The sequence below is a fragment of the Vitis riparia genome, chromosome 14 (assembly GCF_004353265.1).
Source record: "Vitis riparia cultivar Riparia Gloire de Montpellier isolate 1030 chromosome 14, EGFV_Vit.rip_1.0, whole genome shotgun sequence".
NCBI classification, from domain to species: Eukaryota; Viridiplantae; Streptophyta; class Magnoliopsida; order Vitales; family Vitaceae; genus Vitis; species Vitis riparia.
The window spans coordinates 5,464,765-5,481,429 of record NC_048444.1 but is presented as its reverse complement, the minus strand read 5'-3'; the positions used below and the strand labels follow the sequence as shown (position 1 = coordinate 5,481,429).

At 33.3% G+C, this 16,665-nt stretch overlaps 3 protein-coding genes across 3 annotated transcripts; 1 reads left to right on the top strand and 2 right to left on the bottom strand.

The window, feature by feature from the left end:
- Positions 1–607: 607 nt before the first annotated feature.
- Positions 608–2,944, bottom strand: LOC117930162 (ethylene-responsive transcription factor ERF113-like). Its single transcript, XM_034850654.1, has 2 exons — positions 2,301–2,944; positions 608–1,411 (listed from the first exon to the last, which is right to left on the bottom strand). Exons 1-2 carry the CDS (start codon positions 2,434–2,436, stop codon positions 801–803), a joined length of 747 nt encoding a protein of 248 aa, XP_034706545.1. The 5' UTR covers positions 2,437–2,944; the 3' UTR covers positions 608–800.
- Positions 2,945–5,365: 2,421 nt separating this feature from the next.
- Positions 5,366–7,348, top strand: LOC117930163 (N-alpha-acetyltransferase MAK3-like). Its single transcript, XM_034850655.1, has 4 exons — positions 5,366–5,622; positions 5,795–5,915; positions 6,243–6,298; positions 6,897–7,348. The coding sequence occupies exons 1-4, from the start codon at positions 5,431–5,433 to the stop codon at positions 7,140–7,142; spliced, it is 615 nt and encodes a 204-aa protein (XP_034706546.1). The 5' UTR covers positions 5,366–5,430; the 3' UTR covers positions 7,143–7,348.
- Positions 7,349–8,038: 690 nt separating this feature from the next.
- On the bottom strand, positions 8,039–11,946 carry LOC117930061. The gene is made up of 5 exons (XM_034850506.1): positions 11,856–11,946; positions 10,729–11,216; positions 9,439–9,555; positions 8,907–9,349; positions 8,039–8,591 (listed from the first exon to the last, which is right to left on the bottom strand). The coding sequence occupies exons 2-5, from the start codon at positions 11,206–11,208 to the stop codon at positions 8,039–8,041; spliced, it is 1,593 nt and encodes a 530-aa protein (XP_034706397.1). The 5' UTR covers positions 11,209–11,216; positions 11,856–11,946.
- Between the last annotated feature and the right edge of the window lie 4,719 nt (positions 11,947–16,665).

Genomic DNA, 16,665 nt, shown 5'->3' with positions numbered 1-16,665 from the left:
ATGTTTGATTTACCACCACTAACACCAATTAGTTTTTAAAAGAGATGGTCAAAGTTCAATCCTATGAATGATATTAGAGCAAAAAGTCATGGGTATGAGTCACGAGGAGCATCATGTTGGAGGAAGAATTATTGAAGTGCAATAATGTCGCTCTTTGGCTTACGCTCACTAAACATCAATTGGTTTTCATATGAGATGGTTTAAATCTGATCCTATAATATGTATAAGAAAAAAAAATTGAATATTAAGATTTAGCCTCCAACTCTCACTAAACACTCATTGGTTTTCAGATAAGATGATCTAACATGTTCTTACAATATGTATAAGAAAAAAAAAATGGAATATTAAGATTTAGCCTCCCAATAAAAGCTATCTAGCGGGTAAAGAAGATATACACCTTGCATGAATCACTCATAAAATGATTGATTTTCCAAAATGAATCCAAAAGCCACGTAAATTTTTGCAAAATGAATCAAGGAGAAACTTGTCACCAAGTTTGTTCGGCAAATCTGTTTGTAAGGACTTGTTGGGTTTGTAGCATAACAATAAAATCTAACCATCTCCATGTTAAAGAGCGGAAATGAAAACTGAAGGATTGATACTTCGATTTTCTACACGGAGAAGCCTTGAAAGTCATGTCCCGGAATGATAGAAGTGACATAAATTCTTGGATCCAAATAAGTACAACGTGGAAAGCTGGAAAAGTTTCCTTGACAATATGGGAAGACTAGAAACTAGCAGGTCTTTGTCTTGCATGCATAGCTCTGAGTCTCCCCACAAACCCTAGAATATTACAGATCCTATGGGTTACTGTTATCAAAGTCTCTCCCCTGCCCAAAAAAATCAGTACCATAAGAACTTCCCATGTCCGAAGATACCCTCAGAAGCTCTTCTTCAACTTGTCGATGTTGTTGAGATACTGCCGAGGGATTTGACAAACCCTGAGAGGCAAAAGTTTGTTGATCATACAGAGCTGAAGTAGCATTGCTTAAATCATCATCAGTATTGCTACAAAGCAGCTGGGCGTACTGTAAAAGGTTGGGGAATTCTTCCTGTACCGGAAAAGGAGGTGGAAAAGGAGGAGAAGGAGAATATGGTTGAGGTGGAGGTGGAGGTGGAGGTGAAGGTGGAGGAACAGTTATGGGTCTCGAGTACTGAGAGGGAGAGTGAGAGTGAGAGTGAGATCCCCCTTGAACTCTTTCAGGAAAGTTGAGTTTAGCTTTGGTTCCTTTGAAATTGAGAGCAGCAGCATCGTAAGCAGCTGCTGCGGCCTCTGCCGTGTCAAAGGTGCCTAACCACACTCGAGCAGCCTTCTTCGGGTCTCGGATTTCGGCTGCCCACTTGCCCCACGGTCTCTGTCTTACTCCCCTATAATGTCTTTTCCTTGCGCTCCCTTCCAAACAAGCTCTTCCTGGCCAATTTACATAATTTAATATTTGTTGGTTAAAGCATAAAGTCAAGCTGAGAAAGCCAGGATTCGATCCTAAAGAAGAAGAAAAAATGGAGTTTAAAAACATTGGAACTACCAAACTCAAACTCAAAATTCTTTCCTACTTCACCTAACTATTAGTTACTAAGCACTTTTTGTTTATTCCTCTGTGATCTTCATCACCAGAACTTGGCAAAACAAGCAAGCATGTCCAATGTTTTCCATGCAAAAAGACACATGCTTCCTGCAGAAAGAAAAAAACTATCTATGGCAGCTTTAAGTTCTTTGAGAGAAGACAATCACAGATTCAACCATTCAAAGTTTTCAAAGATGAATGTTATTGGATGGACATTTATAACGAAATATAGATATTGTAATTTCTGAAAGGAAAAGTATACATAAACATCAATATTCCATAACAAGATGATTCCTACAAAGCAATTAAATAATATAGTAAGGACATGCACTTACATATTAATAATTTAGTGTTTTTTGTTCTTGGAATGTAAGACAACAGAATGGACGATCGGAAGTTTAGGTTTGGACAACTTTGGTATATAAGATAATAAGGCATCTACATCAAAGAAACCTCCATCCCGAGAAAAAGATGAAGCGGTACTCGGAAAATTTGAGGGAAAATACGAGAAAAAATAAAATGAAAAAGAAAAAATTGAGTGAAAAAAATGAAAGATTTTCTTTGTAATGTAAAGATTAAATAATTTTAATATACATAAATGTTTAACCATTTTAATTATATTTGATTTTCTTCTTAGTTTTCAAGAAGAATCCAAATATTAGAAAATTATTTTTTATTTTTTATTTTTCCATTCATTTGCATTTTTCCGAATCAAACATATTCATAGCAATTTACCTCGATCTTGGGGAGGTTGAGATAAGCCATGCTGCCTCATGCTAGACACCGATGCGGTTAACAGGCTTCCTTGCCCATGAGCCAGCCTGTTGGCCCAGGTGCCAATATCTTGATGATCAGCAAAGGCTGAAACCATGGCCGAGGTATCTCGTTGGGATTGAGCTGCTGGGTAAACAGGGAAGATGGGATCTTCCTCTTTCTCTTCCGATGCCCCGGAAGGAACAGATCTCTTGCCATGCTTATGATCCACCTTTAAACTCCTGGGTTGGCTGGCTCCCTAGCTAGTTCATAAAAAAAAAAATAAAAAATTAACTAATAGATCCGTTTCAGTGTTCAGTGATGAGCACATTAAAAAGCAAGATCTAGAGGTTTGATTATGATCAGGATGAAGATCAAAAAAACCAGAAATTAATTAAAAAGATAGAAAGAAGAGCTCTTGAATGGTGATCAGAGACATGAAAAGGAAAAGTAGAAGTAGGGGGCCGGAAGAAGAAGAAGAAGAAGAAGAAGAAAAGGAAGAGAAAATAGGGTTGCTTGTAAGGCTTTCATTGCTGCACGTTAAAGTCATGTTATATGTGTCTTTTGGTGGTGCGAAAAGGATAAAAATTGAGAGTTATTCCAATTTGTTTCTCAAAGGAATGATTTTCTACACAGACTAAGCAGCCTAGCTAGGAAGCATGAAGTAATGCTATGTGAAGACCTCTCTATAAGGGAAAGAGTACTAAAACCTTCCTAGCTCTTTCCCATTTACACAGTGGGGCATGCTTGTCCTTTCGTGGCCAAACCACGTGATTAATTTCATTTTTGAAAAAGTGTAATGTGCTCCGTGTTAATCTCTGTCAATTCACCCTACTTGTAATCAAAACTTGCTTTAAATTTAAAGGTATCAAAGTTGCATCTATGGAAGGAAAAAAAAAAAAAAAAACCAAACCTATTATCTTATGAAATGTATACAAATTAGTCTTATTGCTTTATACCTAATCTCGTCTATCTGACATCCCGGTTCTATTTATTTATCCGTTGATCTCATTTATTTATACTCGATCTTATTTGATGACCTATTATATGCTTTCAATAATCACAATGACGAGTTTAGTAGGTGTTGAATCGGAATATAGAATCGATACCTTAGGCAAAATCCTAAATTAGAAACAAAAATTAAGCAACTTGTAATAGATAAAGAGTTAAAGACCATGGCCTGCCAACTTGCAAGTTTCATTATAATAAGGTACAACTCTTGAAGAATAAGAAAGCATAAATGACTCTTACCCCTTGATGAACACCATGTTTTACTGAAGATATATTTGTTAATGCCACTGTAAATGTCATAAAAAAATGATGGTGTTTTGAGCATTTGTCGATCGGAATAAATAATATTTTTTATTTTTTTATTATTATTATTTAGAAAAATTAAGGGTAACTGGTCATGCTGATACCTCCAAGAGCCTTTTGACTGATATGTTCAAAATACGTACCTTTCTTGCTTCTTGAGTTGGTCTTGTACGCATCCGAATTTGCTTTGGGTGCTATCTTTCATTCACCCACTTTTCCTATCTTTTACTTTTAAAAATATTTGGAAACATATGTTTGGTTGGCTTTTGAAATGTAAAGGGTGTGTTCAAAAGTTTGAATTTTTAAATTTTTTAAACTATGATATTATTGTAGTTAAATTAAGTCCTATTTGGAGTGACTTTTTATTTTTGCTTCACCTACAAGCTCGAACTAAAGATAAAGTCGTAATTTCAAAGTGACATAGTAGTGTTAAAGAAATTATTAAATATAATATACTTTTTTTAATATAGCAAAACATCGATTGTTTCAATAAAAGATAAAACTTCTTAATTTTCATATTAAACTCTTTTAATAAAGTTAATAAATAAATAAAGATGCCTTTGAAGCTTTAAAAAAAATACTTTGACTTCTTAAAACTCAATCTAAATCTACTTTAGCCACATAAAGAGGCGAGAGATGATTCCCATCATATCATAGCATCGTCGAATGAACAAATTTTGTACTTATTCGTTTCAAATTAAAGTCTGTTTGATAATAATTATAATAAGTCTATTGATAGTAATTATAATTACTTTTTTTTTTAACAGTTCTACAAAGAATCGAATTTAGAGAATCATTTGATAGTAATTATGATAAAAACATTTTTTTTATAAAACACTTTTATAAATAAATAAAAATTAGTATTTAGATGTAAGGGAAAAGTGAGTTTTGATTCACTCATTTGATAAAAACATTAGTAATTATGATAAAAAATATTTTTTATAACACTTTTCTAAATTAGCTTATTTTCCCTCATCTAAAAATATTTTAAAATATATGTAGTTTTTATAACTCAAATAATTATTTCCTGAAATACCATTTTCTTAATAATATTAAATAAAATTATTCAAAATTAATTTATCATTTTAATTTGATAAAAAGTGTTTTATAAATAAATATATTATAAATTTTTATTATATAATATGAAATATAAATTATTATGAAAATATTCTCAAGAATCCTCAAGTGATAAATAAAATCTTTCTAATCCCTAGTTAATAATGATTTTATATATCTTGTTTATATAAATCCCCTGATCGTCTTTTTTTTTTTAATAGAATTAAATAAAAAAATTATTAGTTGTCATCAACAATAAAATAAGAAATTTTAAAAATTAAAACTAAATACATAAAAATTAAATACAACTAAAAACCAAAAAAAATAAAATATTTATTCTGATTGTATTTCTAGCTCTTCTATATATCTATATTTTCTATCAGAGCTTTAAAGTTTTTTTTAGTTTTAATTGTATTTTAATTTTTAAAATTTTTATTTTAATAATCTCAAATTAGTTCTAACGGTAAAAAAAAAATTATTAATTGATGTTATTAATATTTAAAATGGTCATTTTATAAAATAATTATTTGAGCTATGAAAAAATATATGGATTTTAAAATATTTTTAAATGGGTCAACATAAAACTAATTTCCAACCCAAGCCCAAGCCCAGTAGGAAATAGGAATACAACCGGAAGTGTTAAGCTTGAGGCCCAAACATGCGACTCCTTTCGCACGTGTCCTCTTCTCCCCAAAACCCACTTCGTCTCAGCGCCCAAAATCATCAGGGTTGAGAAGAGGGAATGGAGACGAGGAGTGAAGAGGAAGGAAGCAGAGTAGAATTGATTGATGCCTCTGAGATAGAGTACGTGAGCTATGGAGGCGAACATCACCTACCCCTTGTCATGCACCTGGTCGATCAAGAACTCAGCGAACCCTACTCAATTTTCACCTACAGATACTTCGTCTACCTCTGGCCTCACCTCTCTTTCCTGGTAAAACTCTTTGGTCAATTTTCATCTTCTCCTCTCTTTTTTTTCTTTGCTTTTCTTTAATTCATTTGAACTTTTTCTGTCGATTATATTTCTACAGCAAAAAAGAAAAAAAAATTGAATTTTTGTTATTTTGATTTTTTTTTTTTTTTCATATGGGTGTGTGTTTCTTCAGGCTTTCCACAAGGGTAAATGTGTAGGAACCGTAGTCTGTAAGATGGGAGAGCATCGGAATACATTCAGAGGTTACATAGCGATGTTGGTGGTGATCAAGCCTTACAGAGGCAGAGGCATTGGTAATTTAAATTTTATAATATAAAGCATCCAATTTCGATATCGATTCCTTAATTTACAAAAACTGAGAAACCCATCAAATTGTCTTTGACCTGTAAGCTTATTTTTCTCACCCTGCAATTTGCCTTTGACCCTTTAGCCTATTTTGATTGAAATTTCTGTCATCTCTCCTCCAATCATGTTCTGGGCGTTAAATTAAACTGGTTTTGTCAAACAAATCTACCTTTAATGAGTATTTTTCTGGTATAGACCCACATTGTGTTTGTTGTATGACTGGATGAAGTTATTGATTATTCTAATATTTAAGCTGAAATATTTCTCATATGCAGCCACTGAACTTGTTACCAGATCTATTAAAGTGATGATGGAATCAGGGTGCGAAGAGGTAAGTCAAGGGAAATTATGAATTGAAAAAACTATGATGAATATGGTTTTCTTCTGGTTAATTCCTATATATGTTTGCAATGGATTGATTATTGTTGTCAAATTAAGCCCTTTTTCGGGTTTTTTTCTTTGTGATTTGCTATCTTTATGCTTCAATCTTATTGCAATATGTATTTTGACATGCTTATGGTAACAAGCATACCTAAAATACTTCAGTCCTTAGAAACTGCTGCAGACTCTGTAAGTGATAAGAGCCTTTCTCCTAACAAACTGCACAAATTCAACAAGCAATCTCATGCTAGAGGTGATGGTCATAGTGACAGTTGCCCTGAAACATGGTAATTGGGAGAATATGGTGGAGCCAGTGGATAAAACCTAGTTCAACCTAGCTAGATGAGTCGGCTTAGTGTGACTTACAACATAACCATTCTAATACTGTCTCAGCTCTGTATGACTCAGAAAAGAGCCATTCCACCAACCAAATAACACCCATAAAGTCACAAAAATGTGTTATGGAGTATATTAATCGAGATTTAACATGTTGGACTGTTTGGGTTTGTCAAGATGCTAGCTCATGATCATTCATTATGTTTCTGAAGGTAACATTGGAAGCAGAAGTTACAAATAAAGGAGCACTTGCATTATATGGGCGTCTTGGCTTTATCAGGGCAAAACGGCTCTTTCGCTACTATTTGAATGGAGTTGATGCTTTTCGGCTAAAGCTGCTATTACCCCGCCCAGAGTTACACCCATCCCTGCCTATGATGGCGGATAGAGATGAACCCCACACACATGATGATCACATACCACCTGAAGAAAGCTCTGAGCTCTATAGAGGCTTGTAACTTGGTTTTCAGTTATAATGGCATTTTTTCTTTCCCTCTTTTTAGCCGTAAGGTGGGATTCAACCATATCTTTTGCATGGTTTTGGCATTATATGTAATGTTTCATTACTGATAAAGTTGTTTGTTGTATCCCTAGATTCATGAAAGCAGTCACAATAACGTTCATTTTTAATACAATTCCTCTTGTTTGATCTTCTATAGTTTTTCATTTCTGGACCAATCATAAACTTAGAATACATATTGCTTTCATTTGTAAGTTAATTGTTGATCTTGCATGAAGTTTTAGGAAGCAATACAGGACAAACTTACTCTGAGTTGGTGATTGGTGGAGAAACTTCTTAAGGATGTGACACAAATTCATGGAGTGAAGGAATGCACTTCACAGTTTCAAATTAGTTCATATCCTTGTCATGAATGAAGAGTGTTGCCTTAATTTTTATTGGATGTTGTACGAATTTGGTCAAGGGGCCGATGCTGTTCTTAACTGTTCTGGGTATTAACGTGGTATCTTTTTAGGAGCTTGAATATCAATATTTTCCATTTCCTTGGCTTTTAAATGCATGTGTGAAATCGAACTGATTTATAGTCTTCACAGTGAGTTGATTGCAAATTTAGACTGAAAAGGATTCTTTGCAACCTCGTGCCAACTGTCCAAGCTCAACTTCGCCAACCCAAATTGCTTGGGAAGGAGAAGTTCCTAAATTCATAACAGGCGACACCTCTAAAATGCGTCAAATCATGTCAAAGGTGCATGTATCGATCACAAAACACTCCAAAAGCACCTGACCTGAAAATTCCTCAATTCATGGGCAACATTTTCAAGCTTCCATGACCAAAAGTCTGTACAGAAAATATTGTATCCTAGAGTGAAAGAAAACTTGAATTTACATCAGATTTCATCTAAAGGGTAATTTCCACAATATTGAAGTTGATTGCAAGTCATTAGAATAGAGAACAAGGCTACTACTGCAGTGCATCCTCCCAGTTATGCATAAGCATAGGTTGTAGTTGCTCCTTGCAAGAGCGACAGGCGCATTCTTACCTCCCAGATTAGTGGTCTCACGGGGAGCTCCTGTCCAGTAAGCAGCCGTGGTCTGGCTTAGGTCCTCAGAAGCCTCCCCTGCCCAATAAGCAGTAGTGACTTGATTTGGGTTCTCAGAAGCCACTCCTGCCCAATAAGTAGCCATGGCCTGATTTGGGTACTCAGAAGCCACTCCAACCCAATAAGAAGATGAAAGAGATGAGGATGAGGATGAAGAACCTATATGTGAATGAGTCATGAACGGTTCCGGTGTTGGGGCATGAGCTTGTATAGGAGCATTAGAAGCTGCAAGTGCCTCATGTTGTACTGGAGCATTAGTTACTCCAAAGTTCTGGAAGTAGTGATTGTATCCTGTACCCAGTTGCGGAACAATTTCACTCTCACTACTCTCCTGGACAGCAGCATATCTGTGACAGAAGGTAGCAAATAAGGATTGAATATAAGTTTCAACTATATCTTTAGACAGACCAAAATAAAGTACAGTATGTTCCCAATTAAATAACGGAAAGCTCATAAGCTAGGGTATGAATTAAAATCTCACAGGGCCTAAGGCAATTGATCCTAAAAGTTAAGAGTGTCGGTAACCCAGTCCAATCACAAGTGATGCATCATAATGCTCACGGGGCACAGGTTTAGTATCTATGGTATCAAGATAAATACAACATGCTGTATTTGGGCATTGAAACAGAGAAGCAACAACAAAACTAGCTGCAAAACCCTACCTGTTACATGGGGCATGTGGAGGTAATGATGGGTTTTCAGGAAAATATGATTGATGACCTTCCTCAAGATAATATGGGTTAGAATAAGGTTGTTGGCCTGCACACAGAAAATGCTGAGATTGTACAGATGGTTGGAAACACGCCTCAGGAGCTGCTGAGCCATGAGGTTCATATGCAAGAGGTGTGACTGCTTGTTGACCATGTTGAACAGCAGGGGCCAGACCAGCAGGAGTAAGCTGCAATCCAGCCACAGATTGATCATTTGAAGAGTGGAGGATTTGATGTGGTTGGACATGTTCCTCGAAGCCTGGGGGTAGAGTTGTTTGTTCATCAAAGCCAGGAGGTAGAGTTCTTGTTGATGGCACAGTATTTGGAATAAGAGGGGCAACAGGTGCTGATTGTCGTGCAGCCACTGTCCGGAACAATGGAATTAGATCATTTACCTACAGTAGATTGTGAGTGCAATGGAATTGGCAAACATTATAAAATCATAACAGAATAAAATGACAACAAAAATCTTCAAACATCTGACTTGTTTGTTACTGAGCTCTTGTCTAAATTTGCAATGCCCCTGGTAATTATCTTTGATAACATGCTTGAAAGCGATCTCTGGCAAAGGTAAGCAATCCTTGAAAATCTCAAATCTCACCTGTAGACATATAACAATTACAAGAAGCGATCAGCATAACCAACACCAAATGTTAATAGAATAAATTCCAGTAATGCAGTTAACACCAATGTTTTGAAACCTAACAGACTCAACATTTGAAGAAGCTGATTATCCAAACTGACATGCAAACCAACATGTATTAGATGGATGTTAGTCGTCTAACACATACTGCAAGCATTTTCTTATTAATGAATGAAACTTTTACACACCAACATCAAACCATACAGGATTAGATGCATATTTGAAGCCTAATGTTTAAAAAGCTGAAATGTCAAAGCTCTACATATAGATTATGGGGTATGCTAAAAGCAATTCATATCATTAAGAAAAAAAGAAAAATTCATTTACGGTTCAGTCTTATGACATATGTTTGAATGTTTTGATCTTCTATTTGGTTGAAGATTCCTGTCCTATAGAAACCATACAGGGTTCTTACTTCCACATCATTGATTGACAATAAAACTTCAACCATGATATGGTAATACAATCAAGCAGAGTATTACAGCCAATAAATTCAACAAATAATGTTGTGATTAGATTTAGAACCAATTTTCAGAATCTTACGAGCTACAACTTCAAAGATAGAAGAGCATAAGGGCCTAGTTATATGTAGATGGCTAGCTACATGGAATGGAATGGATATACATTTTATATATCTTTTAGTTCTGAAAAAAATAATGAACAAGAAATATCATGGTAGAACTTCAGACGAAAATATGGTTTACATTGTTGATTACAGTGTCAAGGAATCCATACCACATAAAGGGCTATTCACACGAGAAAACTCTAACAAGAAAACCAGGCTGGAATAGGCTGAAAAAGGATTATTCATGCAAATTCGTTGCAAATCCAAGATGAGATCACAAATGGAGACACAAGTTGATGATTGTAGTTCTAACAGTTTGGTCTAGTGTGAGATTTCATCATTTCAGGATATATTTTGCAGGTGTGATAGACCCCTTGCCACAGTAGACGTTATTAAGTATTTGTGCACACCCAATTGCATACTTTTTGAAGGGTGGACAGGCAAATTGGGATCTATGTTCTCAACAGAACAGAAAATACTCACCACAGGACACTTTTATTTTTCTTCATTTAACTTAACCACATTCTAAAGTTACAACTTCATGAGCATCTTACAGAACTGTTTACCTGGGCCGAAAATTTCCCTCCGAAAGCCCTTGGCTCCAATCCTAATATTCCATTAGAGGCAGCTACAAATACACCATAGAGAATCTTTAAATTAAAATCAAACAAAAACAGTATCGTGCTTGGCTTGATCTTTGCCACAACATCTATTCTGGCAGCAGGAAGACCAAAAACTCGGTACTTAAAGCAATCTGGTTTTGTTTTTCCATTACACATGAATATATACCCAGCAAGCTGATTCCCACCAACTGTTTCTTTTTCTTGCATAGCAGACAAACCACCATTGGCAATAGGGGCAAGGCAGGAGGCAGAGGTGGGCACATGTGAATGGTACACAGAAGTAGTGACAAAGGCAAACATTGAATTTGCATTGATCTGAGAAGCTTCTTGCTTTTTCTTCTTTGCAAATCTTTTCTCAATCCCTATATCCTGTGGGTTGAAAGAACCATTGTTTTCCATTTCTTTGTCTCTTCTCTTTCCCATTAACCATGCTGTAGTAACAAAATCATCAAGAAATCATTTAAGCATAAAAATAAGGAAACTTTGCACAAATGCCCCCCCAAACTAAGAACTCAGAAAATATGAAGAATCCTATTATATAATGGACAATAGAAATAAGGAGATTCACCTCCGAGCATGGTGTTATGAATTATAATCATATATATGTTGCAAATTATGTAATTTTTAGAAGCCAGAGAGGCCAACATATGCCATGATAGACATTCTGAGGGGAAGGGAATAATTTCTTTAAACAAGTGAGTTTTCTTCTAACTTCCTCCGTTTGGTCCCCAAGAAAATCTAGGAAAAGGAAATGAAATTACGCTCCGTGTCTTTGGTTCGCCCTTATTTGGAAACTCGATAAGCCAACCCCATCTCTCAACTGAGCCTGCTGCAACCATTGGATGATTTATGTCGAAAATATCATTTCTTTTGGGATATACAGCAAAAGAGACGGTATTACTGATAATCTTTTTCCTTTTCTATTCGTTCATTTTGTCGGCAACCAAACAGAAGGCCAGATTTTCATTAAACAGGACGCACGAGAAAAACAAGAGATATTATAGTGCTATCAATTAACAAACATATCCTAAAACCCTAATAGGAACAAAGAGAATGAGTGAGAAACTTGCCGAAGAGATCCAGTATCAGGAGAATCAAAACATCAGTGACACTATACGGAAGATCAGGAAATATACAGCCACGGTAGCAGTTAGGTTTGGGTCGGATCACTCGGATTCGGGTGGCTGAATTGGATTGAATCCGTATATATTTTTTTTTGTTAAAATAAAAAAAAAAAAAAAATGGGTTTATTATATTATACGGTGTTTTGCACATTGCATTTTTGTAATTATAATCATGGTGTTACTTTTTTGAACGGAAAGGCATCGTACTCTCTGATTGATCGAGGGCAAATGGGTCATTTATTTTTAAATCCTAACCTTCAGCTCTCCTCTCGGCATTACTCCCCTTTGGAATCCTTATAGCTTGCCTCCTTCTCGTTCTTTCTTTCTTTAGAAGCCTTGAAATTTCAATCTCACAAAGTTGTTGGTAAAACCCCACATAATTTTTCCTTGTCCATATAATGGAAGCTGTCATCAAAGCTGAAGATTTGTCCCATGAGGCTGAATATTTATGAAGGCAAACGACAACTGAAAGATTAATGGATCTTCCAGTCCATTCTATTGTGGTAATGAGGCTCGTGTTTCTCTAAATTTCCCCAAATTTTCTAAAACATCAAAACGAAACTTAAAACGAAAACATAACATAAAAATTTAAACCCTAACATAAAAACCTAAACCCTCAATTTGGCCAGTGTTATTTTCCTCAAAATTTCTGAAACATTATAAAAAGTGAATGCATTTGATGCCATGGATATGCCTAACAACCCTGAAGTCTACCCACTCAATATTTCACATTGGTGAGCATGCTCACCTAAGACTACAACGGTGTTACATCTATCTTACCCTATTAGCCTTTAGGTTGGACCTTTTAGGTCTCTTGATATGACGACACTCAGCAACATGTTGTCCGAACTTGTCACAAACATGACAATTTCCTATATTTTTCTTGTGGAATTTTAGACCTCATTTGTTGAATTGGGTTTGGGCTTAGAATTTTGTTTTTTAAACCTATTACTTCGTTCGATTTTGATTTTTCTTTCACCAAATTTGTCTCAAATGATTATTCTTTGGCTTTCTTAGCCTTATCCCCAATTTTGTTTTGTTAAAGAAGACTATAATGGTGTTACCTCTATCTCTACCAAATTAGCCTTTGGGTTAGACCTTTTAAGTCTCTTGCTATGGTGACACTCGGTAGCATGATGTCCAAACTTGTCACAGACATAATAATTTGTTTTATTTTTTCTTGTGAAATTTTGGACCTCGTTTATTAAATCGGGTTTGGGCTTAGAATTTTGTTTTTAAAACCTGTTAATTTTGCTTTATTTTGATTTTTCTTTCACTAAATTTGTCTCGAAGGATAATTTATTGGCTTTCTTAGCCTTATCCCCGATTTTGTTTTGTTCTTCAATCCACATATGAATGATTATATATTTCAATGATGTTTTGTTTATTTTTACGTTATATAGTGTTTTTCTAATAATTCAAAGAATCTAAAAAGGTTTTTATCAAATATCTAACTACAAAAGGTTCAAAAAGTTTTATGTCTTCATTAGCTAGATCACTTATTAACATATAGTAAATATATATTTGAGATGAGATATTTATATTATCGGTTATTTTGGATTTTCTAAAATTCCCTATAACATACTTTTGAGTCTATGCATCTTCCAAAATATATTTTTTCTCTACCATGTCCTTAGTATCCTTAGCAATTTCGGATGAACAATATAATATCAAATAACTCATTTAAAAGAGCACTCAAAATTACATGTCTCGCTTGTTTATTGTCGTTTTCTCATGTAGTTGAATCGTCTTATCCATCATCTTGGTTATGATCAATCAAAATACATTCAAAGTTCACAACATCCATAGTAGATAAAGCCCTTTCCTATCACCTTTTGAAAAAATGTCGTCATCATATTTTGAGGTGCTAGGATGGGTGTGAACAAGGGATGCCTTCATTTCGAGTATACTTTAAAAATGTTGAAAAGATATAATAATAATAATAATAATAAATAAAAAATGACAACAAAGCGAGTGTATAAGGGTCAATTCAAAAACCCCAAAAAAAAAAAAAAAAAAACTCATTGGGTTTTAGCTAAAACGTGCCTAAGTATTGTACTTAAATTAGATCCACCATCCTCGTAAATTATATCTAGATACAATAGGGTAGTGATCGAAATTCTACTATAAGATTCGGTACCACTATGCAAGGTGCACTATTTGAAAAAGTTTTAACAAATCTACATATTGGAATGATTGTTTCTCTAAAATAACAAAAAGTGTTAGGAAGATAAATGATACATAAATAACTTAACATTTTTTCTAAAATAAAAAATGAGAAGAATGTTAAGACAAAAATACTTATTCCACGTGCAAATTCATTCAAATTAATGTCTAAAATTTAAATTTAAATTAATTTGAGTGTGACTGGATGAGGATTTCAAAACTATTTCAAACTTTAAATTTGAAAGTTGCCATTTTAATTTTCCAATTAATTTGGATAACACACCACAGATTTTGGCAAATTTTATGACTCGTATAAAAAAATAATAATAATAAAGGTTTTTCAATTAGTGGGCTTGGGTCTTGTGGGCCACTTGTCTCTCCGTTGGTCCATAAAACATAAATAGTCCAATCTAAGCCACATAACGTGGCCATTCATTTCCAATGTGAACTAGGGAACTTGGATAGTTGGATGCGTATTAAAATATTTAAAATTTATAAAATATCTATATATATATATATATATATATATATATTATGTTATTCAATATCTATTTTTTACATATTCAATTATACATGTATTACTGTTATTTTACAATATATTTTATAAACATTTTTTTAGTTATCCTTTTTTAATTTTAAATTTAATATTTTTATAATACATTATATATGTATATAATGTATTTTGGCTTATAATTAAATAGGATTAGTGATGAAATAGTTTATCATATCTTATTACCAATTAAATAAAAAATGTTTATATTATTTCCCTTTTAACTTATTTTATGTAATATTGACTTTCTTAAAAGTAAAAATAATAAAATATAATAAAATCTAAGTGGGAAAGAGGCAACCTCTATGCTTTCTTAATAAATAAGTTGAGCGGAATCACTGGTAGAGCCAACTATGCCCCCGAGGGTAGGTGCCCCCTAAAATATATATATAGTTTTTTTTTTTAAAAAACCTACCCTTCTTATAAGGAAACCAACCTTGAAACTCAACTTCTACCACCTGATGAAAAATGTCAAAGTTAGATTATTAGGTTAAGTGTCACAGGTCCAGAGTTTTGATGTAGCGACATGACAAGTATGTTTAAAACGTTCTACAACATCCATTGCATATCATTTGTTTTATATTTTTGCGTATAAATGTATAGATACCTTTGAAGTTTTTATAGAACTTTCTACACTCTTTCACTAATGTATATAACTCAAAAATGTTTTAAAATATTATCGCTCACCAATATAACCTCAGAGAATGATTATTTGAACAAATTGTGACATAAAACTCATAATCTTTACAATTGACAAAATTTATATATGTTTTATAACTTACCTCTTAACTAAAGTCCTAACTGACGAAATGACTTATAATAGTGAAAATTTGAATATTAATCATTTAGTTGGATGAGTTTTTAATGAGTATTTTTCATTCATTTTAAGTATGATTTTCTGATGCCTAAAGATTATTACTTTAATTTTTAGCATTTGATTAGTGGATTTGTATGACAATGCCTTGTAATAATTCAATAGATTCATCATTTTAATTATCATTAGAATTACATTTTTGTAGTGACTATTCAAAATATTAAGATGATCGTGAATTTATCATCATTATTGTTACATATAAAAAAGGGAATAATCAACAAATTATACGAAACTCTTCGTATTTTGTATATATATAAATCATCAAAGTAAAAAGATACCAACAAGAAATGTGAATATAAATATAAAAATAATATTTGGAATATAATTTAGGTTTACTTGGAATATGCTTTCTGTTTTTTATTTTTAAAAACAAAAATAGTAATAATTCTTATATAAAATTGGAAACTCACACATTAAATAATATGGATTTATTTCATATTTTTAAAATTTTAAATTACAAATTTAAAAATTATTTTCTAAATTTTTGTATTTTAAATATAATTTCTATATATGTATATATATATATATATATATATATATATATTTTTTTTTTTTAAATGGCATGCATAGGTGGCTGAAAATGTGGTAACGCTAGATTTCATGTCGGCGTGAGGCAACCACGCGTAGAAAAGGCTCGCGCGGGCAAACGGGGGACCGTTTCGCGCCATTTGAATTTCGGGCTGGAAATTATCTTACCGTGACCGGAGATCGTAGGATCTAAATATTTAGTATTTACCATGTTGGCTCGGTCAAATTTAATTTTTAAAAATAAATCATTTAAATTGATGATGCCGTCAATACCGGTAACCTCACGTGCATCAATGAATTAGTTTATAAGGAGAAAAGAGATAGTGAAGGTGGAATTAGTTCTCCGTGCTGAGTAATAATACGATGTCATTCCAATGCTTTTATCTAAAATAAAATAAAAGCGTATTTATTTAGACATTAATATATTAATTAAATTTGTACTTTTTATGTTATATAAAAATTATTATTGCTTTGTAATTTAAAAATAGAAAAAAAAATTAATTCCAATAAATACTTAAAAATTAATTTTAAATTTCCAAGTATGTTATGCTAACAGGGAAGCAAGTTAAGTGAGTTAGTGTAATACAATCAAATTATATTGATATGGTTTTTCAACTCAAATTCAAACTCATTGAATT